Source organism: Ranitomeya imitator, chromosome 2 (assembly GCF_032444005.1).
Source record: "Ranitomeya imitator isolate aRanImi1 chromosome 2, aRanImi1.pri, whole genome shotgun sequence".
Lineage (NCBI taxonomy): Eukaryota > Metazoa > Chordata > Amphibia > Anura > Dendrobatidae > Ranitomeya > Ranitomeya imitator.
The window spans coordinates 446,891,078-446,905,153 of NC_091283.1; the positions used below are offsets into that span (position 1 = coordinate 446,891,078).

At 43.7% G+C, this 14,076-nt stretch overlaps 1 protein-coding gene across 1 annotated transcript; it reads left to right on the forward strand.

Moving 5' to 3' along the window:
- The first annotated feature begins 229 nt into the window (after positions 1–229).
- Positions 230–9,909, forward strand: XKR7 (XK related 7). The gene is made up of 3 exons (XM_069751024.1): positions 230–1,020; positions 5,737–5,936; positions 8,294–9,909. The coding sequence occupies exons 1-3, from the start codon at positions 683–685 to the stop codon at positions 9,244–9,246; spliced, it is 1,491 nt and encodes a 496-aa protein (XP_069607125.1). The 5' UTR covers positions 230–682; the 3' UTR covers positions 9,247–9,909.
- Positions 9,910–14,076: the final 4,167 nt, after the last annotated feature.

Consider the following 14,076-nt stretch of genomic DNA (forward strand, 5'->3'; position numbering starts at 1 on the left):
TTGTGCCCCCCATATTACTGTATATTGTGCCCCTATATTAGTGTATATTGTGCCCCCCATACTACTGTATATTTTGCCCCATATTACTGTATATTGTGCCCCCCATACTACTGTATATTTTGCCCCTATATTACTGTATAATGCCCCCTCGATATTACTGTATATTGTGCCTCCATATTACCGTAGTCACTGTACCCCCTATGTCCCCGGCACGTGTGGTATTGGGGGCAGTGTATGGAGGGTCCGCCATGGCTCAGCACTGAGCTCAGCACCGCGGACAGCGGCTCGGTCCGCACGGTACACGGGATGGTGAGGGTGCGGGGCGGCGGAGGGGGCAGATTACAACATGTGGGCGCCACCTACGGAACACAAGGACGGCGGGGTTATAACTGGGTAGAGGGCTGCAGGGGGTTAATGCCGGGGGCGGGGCCACAGACAGATACATTGTGATACATTGTTGCAATTCTCGGATTCCGTGTAGCGGTCACATGACGGCGGCTGCCCCGATCCCGGCGCCCCCGGAGGAGCCCGCGCGTCCTGCACTGGGAAGCATTGGCTGCCGGCCACAGTGCCCGGTTGGTGGCCGGTGGTGATGCCCCCTCCTCCGGTGGATGGATGTGTCGCCCTCCGGTAGAGGTTTAGTCAGCCCCGGGTGTGTCCCCGGAAGTCGGCTCCTCCCATCATGGCGGCAGAGTCGGACGGTACCCGGGTGGCTCCCCGGTGCCCCCGGTACTCTCTCCGGGACGGGCTGTGGGTGGTGGCCGCCCTGCTCGTCTTCTTCTCGGACGGAGCATCGGACCTGTGGCTGGCGGCGGATTACCTGCAGCGGCACCGGCTCAACTGCTTCTGGCCCACGGTGCTGCTGGTGCTGCTGCCCTCCCTGCTCACGCAGAGCCTGAGCTTCAGCTGGGAGGTCACCGACAGGGGCTCCTCACCGGCCGCCGCCCGCCCCTGCTGCCGCCTCTGCGCCTGGTGCGTGCAGGGCTCCATCCACCTGCTGCAGCTCGGACAGGTGTGGAGGTGAGAGGGTTACTGGGTCACCACTGGGGTCACCACTGGGATCGTCACTGCTCACCACGGGGTCATCACTGGTCACACTGGGGTCATCACTGGTCACACTGGGGTCATACAGGGATCTTCACTGGTCACACTGGGGTCATCACTGGTCACCCTGGGGTCATACAGGGATCTTCACTGGTCACACTGGGGTCATCACTGGTCACCCTGGGGTCATACAGGGATCTTCACTGGTCACACTGGGGTCATCACTGGTCACCCTGGGGTCATACAGGGATCTTCACTGGTCACACTGGGGTCATCACTGGTCACCCTGGGGTCATACAGGGATCGTCACTGCTCACACTGGGGTCATCACTGGTCACCCTGGGGTCATACAGGGATCTTCACTGGTCACACTGGGGTCATACTGGGATCTTCACTGGTCACACTGGGGTCATCACTGGTCACCCTGGGGTCATACAGGGATCTTCACTGGTCACACTGGGGTCATACTGGGATCTTCACTGGTCACACTGGGGTCATCATCGGTCACCCTGGGGTCATACAGGGATCTTCACTGGTCACACTGGGGTCATCACTGGTCACCCTGGGGTCATACAGGGATCTTCACTGGTCACACTGGGGTCATCACTGGTCACCCTGGGGTCATACAGGGATCTTCACTGGTCACACTGGGGTCATACTGGGATATTCACTGCTCACACTGGGGTCATCACTGGTCATACTGCAGTCACACTGGGATCGTCACTGGACACACTGGGGGAATTACTGGTCATACTGGGATCATCACTGGTCACACTAGGATCATCACTGGTCATATTGGGTATCACTGGTGTCCTCATTGGTCACACTGCGGGAATTACTGGTTCCACTAGGGTCATTACTGGTCTCATGAGAATCATCTCTGGGGGATTTACTGGTCTCACAAGGGTCATCCCAGTGAGTATCACTGGTTACAATCAAAACCATTGGTTATACTGGATACAGATCATAACTGGGATGACCAGTCACTAGTGGGTGCAAGTACCGTATTACTGGGCTGCACTGGTCAGGATGGATACCACTGGTCTCACTGGGAATATCCAGTCAGTGTGGGGATTGCTGATGGTGGAGATAACTGGGTGCATGAGGCATTTATATTGGTTGTTACTTGTACACTGATCATCACTGGTCACATACTGGTTATACTGGGTGCTGTCACTGGTCTCTTATACTGGTTGTTACTGGTGACTTGTCTGATTACAACATCTCCTTTATTATTGGGTTCATTATGTTTTTTTCTGGAACTACAAATATGAGCGTAATAATGATTGCTGGTTGCTATGGATAATTGATATTCACAATGCTCCGTATGCTGCTACAACACACAACCCACTCTGCTACATCACCATCTGGTGCAATATACAGGTCACTGTGTACTATCAGTATATACCACATGTAATATACAATCACTCTATTATTATATACCACATGTAATATACAGGTGACTGTACTATTAGTATCTACCACATGTAATATACAGGTTACTGTGTATTATTAGTGTTTATCACATATAATATACAGTCACTGTGTACTATTGGTATATACCACATGTAATATACAGGTCACTGTGTATTATTAGTATATACCACATGTAGTATACAGTCACTGTGTACTATTAGTATATATCACATGTAATATACAGTCAGTGTACTGTTAGTATATACCATATGTAATATACAGTCACTGTGTACTGTTAGTATATACCATATGTAATATACAGTCACTGTGTACTGTTAGTATATACCATATGTAATAAACAGTTACTGTCTACTATTAGTATATACCACATGTAATATACAGGTCACTGTGTACTATTAGTATATACACGTGTAGTATACAGTCAGTGTGTACTTTTAGTAGATACCACATGTAATATACAGGTCACTGTGTACTATTGGTATATACCACATATAATAGGGTCACTTTGAACTGTTAGTATATATCACATGTAATATACAGTCAGTGTATTATTAGTATATACCAAATGTTATACACAGTCACTGCGTACTAGTAGTATGTTCCACGTGTATTTCACAGTCATTGTGCACCGTTAGCTTATACCATATGTTGTAATGTACAGTCACTGTTTACTATTAGTATATATCACATGTAATATATAGTCACTGTACTGTTAGTATATACCACATGTAATATACAGTCACTGTGTACTGTTGGTATATACCACATGTAATACACAGGTGACTGTACTATTAGTATACTGTATACCACATGTAATTTGCAGGTCACTGGGTACTATTAGTATATATCACATGTAATATACAGTCACTGTACTATTTGTATAGATCACATGTAATATACAGTTACTGTGTACTGTTAGTATATACCACATGTAATATACAGTCACTGTGTACTAGTATATACCACATGTAATACACAGGTGACTCTACTGTTAGTATATACCACATGTAATTTGCAGGTCACTGGGTACTGTTTGTATATATCACATGTAATATACAGTCACTGTGTACTCTTTGTACAGTGGGGCAAAAAAGTATTTAGTCAGTCAGCAATAGTGCAAGTTCCACCACTTAAAAAGATGAGAGGCGTCTGTAATTTACATCATAGGTAGACCTCAACTATGGGAGACAAACTGAGAAAAAAAAAATCCAGAAAATCACATTGTCTGTTTTTTTAACATTTTATTTGCATATTATGGTGGAAAATAAGTATTTGGTAAGAAACAAAATTTCATCTCAATACTTTGTAATATATCCTTTGTTGGCAATGACAGAGGTCAAACGTTTTCTGTAAGTCTTCACAAGGTTGCCAAACACTGTTGTTGGTATGTTGGCCCATTCCTCCATGCAGATCTCCTCTAGAGCAGTGATGTTTTTGGCTTTTCGCTTGGCAACACGGACTTTCAACTCCCTCCAAAGGTTTTCTATAGGGTTGAGATCTGGAGACTGGCTAGGCCACTCCAGGACCTTGAAATGCTTCTTACGAAGCCACTCCTTCATTGCCCTGGCGGTGTGCTTTGGATCATTGTCATGTTGAAAGACCCAGCCACGTTTCATCTTCAATGCCCTTGCTGATGGAAGGAGGTTTGCACTCAAAATCTCACGATACATGGCCCCATTCATTCTTTCATGTACCCGGATCAGTCGTCCTGGCCCCTTTGCAGAGAAACAGCCCCAAAGCATGATGTTTCCACCACCATGCTTTACAGTAGGTATGGTGTTTGATGGATGCAACTCAGTATTCTTTTTCCTCCAAACACGACAAGTTGTGTTTCTACCAAACAGTTCCAGTTTGGTTTCATCAGACCATAGGACATTCTCCCAAAACTCCTCTGGATCATCCAAATGCTCTCTAGCAAACTTCAGACGGGCCCGGACATGTACTGGCTTAAGCAGTGGGACACGTCTGGCACTGCAGGATCTGAGTCCATGGTGGCGTAGTGTGTTACTTATGGTAGGCCTTGTTACATTGGTCCCAGCTCTCTGCAGTTCATTCACTAGGTCCCCCCGCGTGGTTCTGGGATTTTTGCTCACCGTTCTTGTGATCATTCTGACCCCACGGGGTGGGATTTTGCGTGGAGCCCCAGATCGAGGGAGATTATCAGTGGTCTTGTATGTCTTCCATTTTCTAATTATTGCTCCCACTGTTGATTTCTTCACTCCAAGCTGGTTGGCTATTGCAGATTCAGTCTTCCCAGCCTGGTGCAGGGCTACAATTTTGTTTCTGGTGTCCTTTGACAGCTCTTTGGTCTTCACCATAGTGGAGTTTGGAGTCAGACTGTTTGAGGGTGTGCACAGGTGTCTTTTTATACTGATAACAAGTTTAAACAGGTGCCATTACTACAGGTAATGAGTGGAGGAAAGAGGAGACTCTTAAAGAAGAAGTTACAGGTCTGTGAGAGCCAGAAATCTTGATTGTTTGTTTCTGACCAAATACTTATTTTCCACCATAATATGCAAAAAAAAGATAAAAAAACAGACAATGTGATTTTCTGGATTTTTTTTTCTCAGTTTGTCTCCCATAGTTGAGGTCTACCTATGATGTAAATTACAGACGCCTCTCATCTTTTTAAGTGGTGGAACTTGCACTATTGATGACTGACTAAATACTTTTTTGCCCCACTGTATATACCACATGCAATATGCAGGTCACTGTGTACTATTGGTATAGATCACATGTAATATACAGGTGACTACTATTATTATATACCACATGTAATATACAGTTACTGTGTACTGTTAGTATATGCCACATGTAATATACAGTCTGTATATGACTGTACTATTAGTATATACCATATGTAATACACAGTTACTGTGTACTGTTAGTATATGCCACATGAAATATTGTCACTGTGTACTGTTAGTATATACCATATGTAATATACAGTTACTGTGTACTGTTAGTATATGCCACATGAAATATTGTCACTGTGTACTGTTAGTATATACCATATGTAATATACAGTTGCTGTGTACTGTTAGCATATACCATATGTAATATACAGTTGCTGTGTACTGTTGGTATATACCTTATGTAATATACAATCACTGTGTACTATTATATACCACATGTGATTTACAGTTACTGTGTACTATTAGTGTATGTCACATGTAATATACAGTCAATGTGTACTATTAGTGTACATATATCACATGTAGTATACAGGTCACTGTGTCCCTTTTCTCTTGTCAGGTACCTGCGAGCTCTGTATCTGGGCCTGCAGAGCCGCTGGCATTCGGAGCAGCAGAGCCGCCATTTCTACTGGCGGATGATGTTTGAGAGTGCAGATATCAGCATGCTGCGCCTGCTGGAGACCTTTCTAAAGAGCGCCCCCCAGCTGGTGCTGCAGCTCTGCATCATGGTGCAGCAAGGCCATGTGGAGCCTTTACAGGGTGAGCGCTGTTTTCTTATCTACTGTCCTCTAGAACAGGGGTCCCCAACTCCAGTCCTCAAGGCCCACCAACAGGTCATGTTTTCAGGATTTCCTTTGCATTGCACAGGTGATGCAATTATTACCTGGGCAAGACTAAGGAAATCCTGAAAACATGACATGTTGGTGGGCCTTGAGGACTGGAGTTGGGGACCCCTGCTCTAGAACATGCTCCGTGCAGTCACCTCGGTGTAATGTGTAGGGATATTTATGCACTTGCCCCTAACGCACGACTTATGCACTTATCCATCTGCTGAGCATGCTGAACCTTGTAGTTCTCTTAGCATTTAAGTGAGAATTTTCCGGAAAAGATCTTGACTGATTGTGCAGCACATTCAGATATGAGCGATGGCAGCGGTAGACGGGCGCTGATCTCTTACATAACTGACCTTTATTGTCTGGGAATCAATAATTTACTGCAGCCAGTTGGAGGTGGAGGTGGCGGTGAGGGGAGTGAGACTCTATCTTCTCAGGAAGTCCTCTGCCTCACTGTGACCTATTTGTTCTCCATGGGTCGTCACTTGGTCCTGATGTTTGTGTCTTGTATAAATATGTGGAATTAATAAATAATGGATGAAAGATTGATCACTGACCTACAGTACATGGCCAAAAGTACGTGATCCCTGAACATTACTGGAGCATGAGCTTTCCTAAACAATGGGCTTAAATTATGAAGACTAGCATCAGCAGATTATTGTTCCTCCACCACTGGACTCTATACTTGACCTCACTCATTGGGGTAGGTGATGTTCTTTTGAAATCTGCCAAAACCAGAATCTTCCACCAGACTACTACATGGTGAAATGTAATTCATGTCCCCAGTGAATGTGTTACACTTTTCCAAAGACTATTTGTGGTGGCTTTACATTTCCCCAGCAGACACCTGGCATTGAGCACTCAAGCCTATGTTCAACTGCTGTGATGAAGAAACCCCAATCTAAAAAGATCTAAATGAGCAGTCCTTGTGCTCGCAGTTCTTCCAGATGTTTAGAACCCTATAGTAAGTTCTGCAACTAAAGGAGGCAATATTTAGGCTACATTCACACATCCGAGTGACATGTCCTAGTGCTGTTGTTTCTTTTCTTTGACACCACATGGATATATTGAGTTCCATTCATCCACACACGCAGTAGTTTTAAAAAGAGGTCCGTGTCTGTGTGAAGGGGTTTTCCACTTCCTAGACATGTCCTTTTTAAATAAAGTTGACCCCCTTAAAAAAAAAAAAAAAAAAAAAAAAAAAATGATTTCTTACCTCCTGTACCGTTGTCGTTTTAGCTAAGTCTGCGTCGGGTCTCTCGGGACTCACATTAGATTGTTATGTCACATGAGCTCTTCAACCAATCAACAGCCACTGTTGCGCTGTCACTACTTTCCAATGTTCGGACAAAGGAAGGAAACACGCAGCATACCAGACAATGATTGTCTGCAGGGTACGCGTGAGAATCGGCCTGGTCCAATGATTACTTAATTTTTAAATGTTTTTCCAGGTGGGTGACGACCTCTTTCACTTCTTTGAGGATTCGTGTAAAATGGATGTAACTAGGGAGACAGCCTTTGCACTTCGGTGTTTCATCCATTTTTAACTCCTACTTTGCTAAGCCTCAATTGATAAAAAAAAGTTCTGACAGCCTACTTGCTTCAGTGAAAATGAAAGGATGAGAAAAAAAGGATGCAAATAGGATGACAACTGGGAAAAAAAATTCCGTTCCTCTTGGATAGTAACATTGACACGATTATCACATCATCAGTGGTCATAAATTTAATATAATCATTATAGCCGATATTAATGTTAATATATGAAGATTTTTATGGTCCTACGTCATATGCTAAATTTATTTACTTGTTCTCAAGGCGTGTAACCTAAATGGCCAACCATACTGGTTAGAAGACAGGATCACATATTTCTGACAGTGGGATTTAGAACTTTAAGATAAGCCTTTCTCTTTTTAAAATTGCTACAATTTCCCTGGCACTGTGTACCTGTAGGGTGGTTGGGGCCATATGTTTTATTGGAACAATCTGCATGGAACTTGTATGTTCTCCCCGTGTTCACATATTCCTACTCCTACAACCTGAAAGCTGCTTGCTTACCCAGCAGTGGGAAAGAGAGAAAGAGCGAGTGCTAGTAGAGTAAGTCACTTTTCACTTTCAGGGTTCTGAAAAGGTTTAGTGGCGACTTCTTGGTTGTCATCCATCTTTCCCAGAAGTTTGTTGGCTTACATTTGTATTATGGATAATGTTGGTGCTCTTCTATATTTCGATTACATCTTCTCTTCTCATTACTCTCTGTTGTTTTCCATTGTGTCTCTCTTTTCTCAGGTCTTTCTGCCACTGCTTCTCTCCTTTCTCTTGCCTGGATGATTGCTTCTTACCAAAAGGTCCTAAGAGATTCCCGGGACGATAAGATGCCCATGTCCTACAAAGGGGCCGTGGTGCAAATACTGTGGCATCTCTTCACCATTGCTGCCCGAGCCTTGGCCTTCTCCCTCTTTGCTTCTGTCTTCCACTTATACTTTGGTATCTTCATTGTCACTCACTGGTGTCTCATGACTTTTTGGATTATCCAAGGGGAGACAGACTTCTGCATGTCTCGCTGGGAGGAGATCATCTACAACATGGTCCTCGGGATCATCTACATCTTCTGCTGGTTCAATGTTCGTGAGGGTCGGACTCGCTGTAGAATGACCACCTACTATATCATTGTACTGTCTGAGAACGCAGTCCTCACCGCTCTGTGGTATTATTATCGGCCAGATTATATGCTCAGTGACTTCTACGCTCTACTTATTGTTTGCTCGGTCCTCTGCAGCTTTGCTCTTGGTGTCTTCTTCATGCTTATATACTACAGTCTTCTGCATCCCAATGGTCCAATGTTTGGCCCCTCAAGTAGTAGTTGTGTGTTCACAGAAGGTCATGAGACTTCTAGGGTACCTGAATTGGAAGTTACGGAGAGCCTTCCTCGTACTCTACCACGGACTACAGAGCAAGAACGGGACATGGTGCCTGGTGACAGGGATAGTTGTGTTCCTGTGTTCCAAGTCCGTTCTAGTGTCCCACCAACCCCTGTGACACGTGTTCCCCGAGCGCAAGGGCCCGTCATACGTATTGATCTTCCACGGAAGAAATATCCTGCCTGGGATGCCCATTTTATTGACCGCCGCTTGCGGAAGACTATTTTGGCCTTGGAATATACTTCCCCAGCTACACCGCGTGTCCAGTACCGAACTTTAGGGACCTCACAGGAAGTTATGGAGTATGAAACCACAGTGTGATCATCTTAAGATGTAGGGTGAAGGAGAGACTGAGGGATCACCTGATGGTGGGAAGATGCTCTTCAAAGTCGTGGAGGGTGAGGAGAATAGAGACACTGGCATGGGTCCGGTGGCAGAAGTGTTGGCCTTAAGTGCAGACCACTAGTGGCTATGGTTGGCAGCCTGCAATATTCTAGGTCACACCGTGAAATGTTTGGTGTTGTATTGAAGGTTTACGTGCACACAGTGAGCATGACACTCTCTGGTGTATTGTATGTATGTTGTAAGAAGAGAATCTGGAGCAGAAATAGGCAAATGAAGGCTCTCCCTAGAAGTCTGGGCAGGAACTTGCCAGTCAACAATTTCTTAAGATCAAGCAGTTGACTGGTAAGACCTTTAGGTGGCTTTCAAGTCCATAGCAGATGCCATATTACAGGTTTCCAAATCTGCTCTAAGGTCTGAAGTGTATGGCTGATGTTTAGAGGTAAAACAATAAAAGAAGCTGGCCTGTGCGTAGATCCTGATCAGGACATGGGAGATGAGTGGAGGGAAGACTGGGCAGAGGTGGTACCTCGGATGGTTCTGTAGGACTTGATGACATATGGAAAGACCTCTGTTCTGTAAAAAAATAAAATAAAAATAAATAAATAAAAAGATCACGCTGGCCAAGTTTGAGTAACACCTACTATGAGCACATGACTGCCTGTATTGCATATAATGGTGGTGGCGTGTATGGTGGTGTTTATATAATGGTGCAAAAGCCTGTGTATCGTGAGCTGGACTTCCAGATTGTTGAGTATGGGGAGCCTTACCTATCTACAACTACAATGCACAGGGGCATTATCAGCCCGTAAACCCAATGGTTTGCAACTTCTGGTGCTTCAGCTGTTTTGAAACTACAACTCTCATTAGGCTTTTTGTCGGAATTGTAGTTTATTACTAGATGAAGTGTTTTATATCTCCTAAATGGCAATGAAAGTATAGCACAGTCACAGGCACCATGTACCCCACATTAGTCCCTAATGTATTCACCCCCTCACACATCACACATGGTATAGCGATGTATATGGTATAGTAGCGTCATATGGTGGCACATCACACAGCAGTGTATTGGATCACATGGCAGCAGATTGGGATTAGTCTCAGTGGGACCACAGTGTTATGGGGTTTCTAATGCCGCCATGTTGTTGTGTTTGCAGCAGAAGTAAAGTGTGTGATCATGGACTTCTCATATCATATCCACCAAAGGAGATAAATAATGGGTTTTATGGACTATAGCTGGACAATACGGGTATACTAGTTCTACAGCTTCTCTGCTTCATATTATACAATTCCCCAGTGTATGGGAAGTAGCTCTGGTGGGTGCAGGGGTAGCAGTAGTAAATGATCCTTGGTGTCTAAAGGGTCCAGAATCCCAACCCCCCCCCCCCCCAGGACACGAGACCTTAATATCACAATGGCACATGGTAGATGTGGGTCTCTATTACAAATCTTGACTTAGCTTCACATTACACCTCTGTCCAGTGCCATCTCTGCTACTGGCTAATAATCCCCAGATTTTGTGTGCAGCTCACAATGGGATCATGGTTATCTACATCACATTCATATACTGCAATATATGTTGTAAACGTTATATAATATTGCTCACCCATGATCCCAGGTCCACAGTGACTTTAAATAAAATCTCACAATATTCTATATAAATTCATGTCCAAGGTACTTTGTAAATACATTACATTACTTATCTTGTATTAATCGGGAGTTATATTCTGTATTATACTCCAGAGCTGCACTCTCACTATTCTGATGGTGAAGTCACTGTGTACATACATTACATTACTTGTCCTGTGCTGATCCTATATTATTATACTCCAAAGCTGCACTCACTATTCTGCTGGTGGAGTGACTATGTACATACGTTATATTACTGATCATGTACTGATCCTGAGTTACATCCTGTATTATACTCCAGAGCTGCACTCACTATACTGTTGGTGGGATCACTGTGTACACACATTACATTACTGATCCTGAGTTACATCCTGTATTATACTCCAGAACTGCACTCACTATTCTGCTGGTGGGATCACTGTGTACATACATTACATTACTTATCGTGTACTGATTCTATATTATTTTGCTCCAGGGCTGCACTCACTATTCCTCAGTTTATTACAAACAGTCTGCAAGCTTTTGAGAAGTTACACTACTAACTGCTTCACTGTAATGCACAGGGCGTAAGTAATGTAATGTTTGTGTACAGTAACTCCACCAACAGAATAGTGAGCGCAGCTCTGGAGTATAATGCGTTATGTAACCCAGACTCAGTACAGGAAAAGTAATGTATGTACTCAGTGACTCCACCAGAAAAATAGTGAGTGCAGCTCTGGAGTATAATACAATATGTAGCTGAGTATTGGTAAAGGATAAGTAGCGTAATGTATGTACTCAGTGACTCCACCAGAAGAATAGGGAGTGCAGCTCTGGAGTATAATACAGGATGTAACTCAGGATCAGTACAGGATAAGTAATGTAATTTATGTACACAGTGACTACACCAGAAGAATAGGGAGTGCAGCTCTGGAGTATAATACTGGATGTAACTGAGGATCAGTACAGGATAAGTAATGTAATGTATGTACACAGTGACTCCACCAGCAGAATAGTGAGTGCAGCTCTGGAGTATAATACAGGATGTAACTCAGGATCAGTACAGGATAAGTAATGTAATTTATGTACACAGTGACTACACCAGAAGAATAGGGAGTGCAGCTCTGGAGTATAATACTGGATGTAACTGAGGATCGATACAGCATAAGTACTGCAATTTATTTCGATCTTTTTCCTATACAAAAAATGTAAAATAGCATTAAATATTGAACACATGCTTTCATATTTTCTGGCTAGTAGGCTGCATAGCCAAGAACATGCTGACAGCCTCATGTGCATGAATCATAGTTGTTTTCCTTATGGGAAGTCTAGAGATTTGTACAGTTGACAAAAAAACCCTTAGAAGTAAAGTTTTTTGCTGTGGAAGGAGCCTGTGTCCATAGCTGTCTGATATAGTGACATCATCTTCGTCCTCCATTCTGAATTGTATTCCCATTAGTTGTACGTATCATTTGGCTCACTATCTTCAGACACGCGCTCATGTTAAGCAGTAGCGTCTTCATTGCTTTTCTCATATGTTGCTGGTAGCAACCAGGCAGCCATTTTGTTGTAGCCTTATGAAGTAATGTGTATAGTTGTCCTGTAAATACCCCTCAGCAGATATGACGTGGTGGCCATTTCAGTGCTGTGTAATATGCTGTTTTTTTGCTCACGACTGGACCACACATGATTGTGAGGCACGGACTGGATCCTCGTGTATCGTATCTATGAACTAAAAAAGCCTATATATTGGGAGAGGTGGACTGTTTATAGTCTGTATTAATTTATTCAGCTTAATCATGATTTTATATACTTTGGCCTTGAACAGGAAAAGGGGGCAGTGTCAATAATCTTCTTAAATAACATGTATACTATTTCTACGAGAATTCTGTCAATCTGATGCAATGTTTTGAAGGGAGACGTCATTCGGAGCGACACTGCAGTTAGGAACTTGTGCTGTGTGTTAGTAGATCAGCAATAAGGAAAAGCAATACCCAAGTGGCAAAAACAAAAACGTTTGCTTAATATTTTAGGGCTGTTAACTAAGGGTCTAGGCCAAAGATACATTTCATAGATCAACAACCCAAACCTATAGCTCCACCTAATCACTTCACACAACACCAGTCAGTAGATCTCATTATGTATAGGAATCTGTAGGTTCCCTTCAAACATCCACTCTTAGTAGCCATGTTTGCCTATCCTGTCTCTAAAAATATTAAACGCCCTATTTGGACCTGGTTAGGTGACCCCAAAATTAAGTTCACCATTTACCTGGACATAAGGGTAACTGACGTTTTCAACGCATCTGGAACCTTCTCCATTTGTAGCCAATTAAATATCTGAGGTGGCTTCAAGCCTTTTTGTCTAAAGGGGTTTGCTTTGGTTACCCGGTTCATTATTAATCTAATGGAACAGGAGATCCTTCTCTCATGTCTTCTTCTTATGGAAGGTTGCCGTGGAATCACACATGGGATTTCCCATCTTAACCTTCCACATCTAATCATCTACCAATGGGTTACCATGTTGCTTGTGCTGCTCCAGCATCTCCAAATGTGCCAATATGGGTGGACATCATCTTGTGGATGTCTCCTTCCCTATCAGTTGAGGTACCTGCGGCTTATCAGTAGACATGGGACTATGCCAGTCTACAGGTTAGCCAAACATGTCATAACTTTAAAGCCCATAACAATTTATGGTCAATGTCCACTTTCCTCAGAGCAATAACCATCGTACGTGCTACTAATTGTGATCATCTACAGCCACCGACTGTTAGGAGAACCTCCACATCATCGCTCTTCATCATTAGTAAGGTGCCAGATACTTGGTTGCTCAATATCTTGATTTTTACCCCCATGCAATTAAAATAACTTAGAAAAACATGGCTGCTTTGTATCAGAAACAGCGCTGCTTCATTTAAGTAAGGGGAGCTTAAAGGGAACCTGTCACCCGTTTTTTAAGTATGAGATAAAAATACTGTTAAATAGGGCCTGAGCTGTGCGTTACTATAGTGTATTTTGTGTCCCATGATTCCCCACCTATGCTGCCGAAATACCTTACCAAAGTCGCTGTTTTCACCTGTCAATCAGGCTGGTCTGGTCATATGGACGTGGTCACAGTGCTGTTTCTTCCCCCAGATCTTGCATATCTCTCCGTTGGTGGCGTAGTGGTTTGCCCCCACCGATCACCAGGGAAATAGCGCCG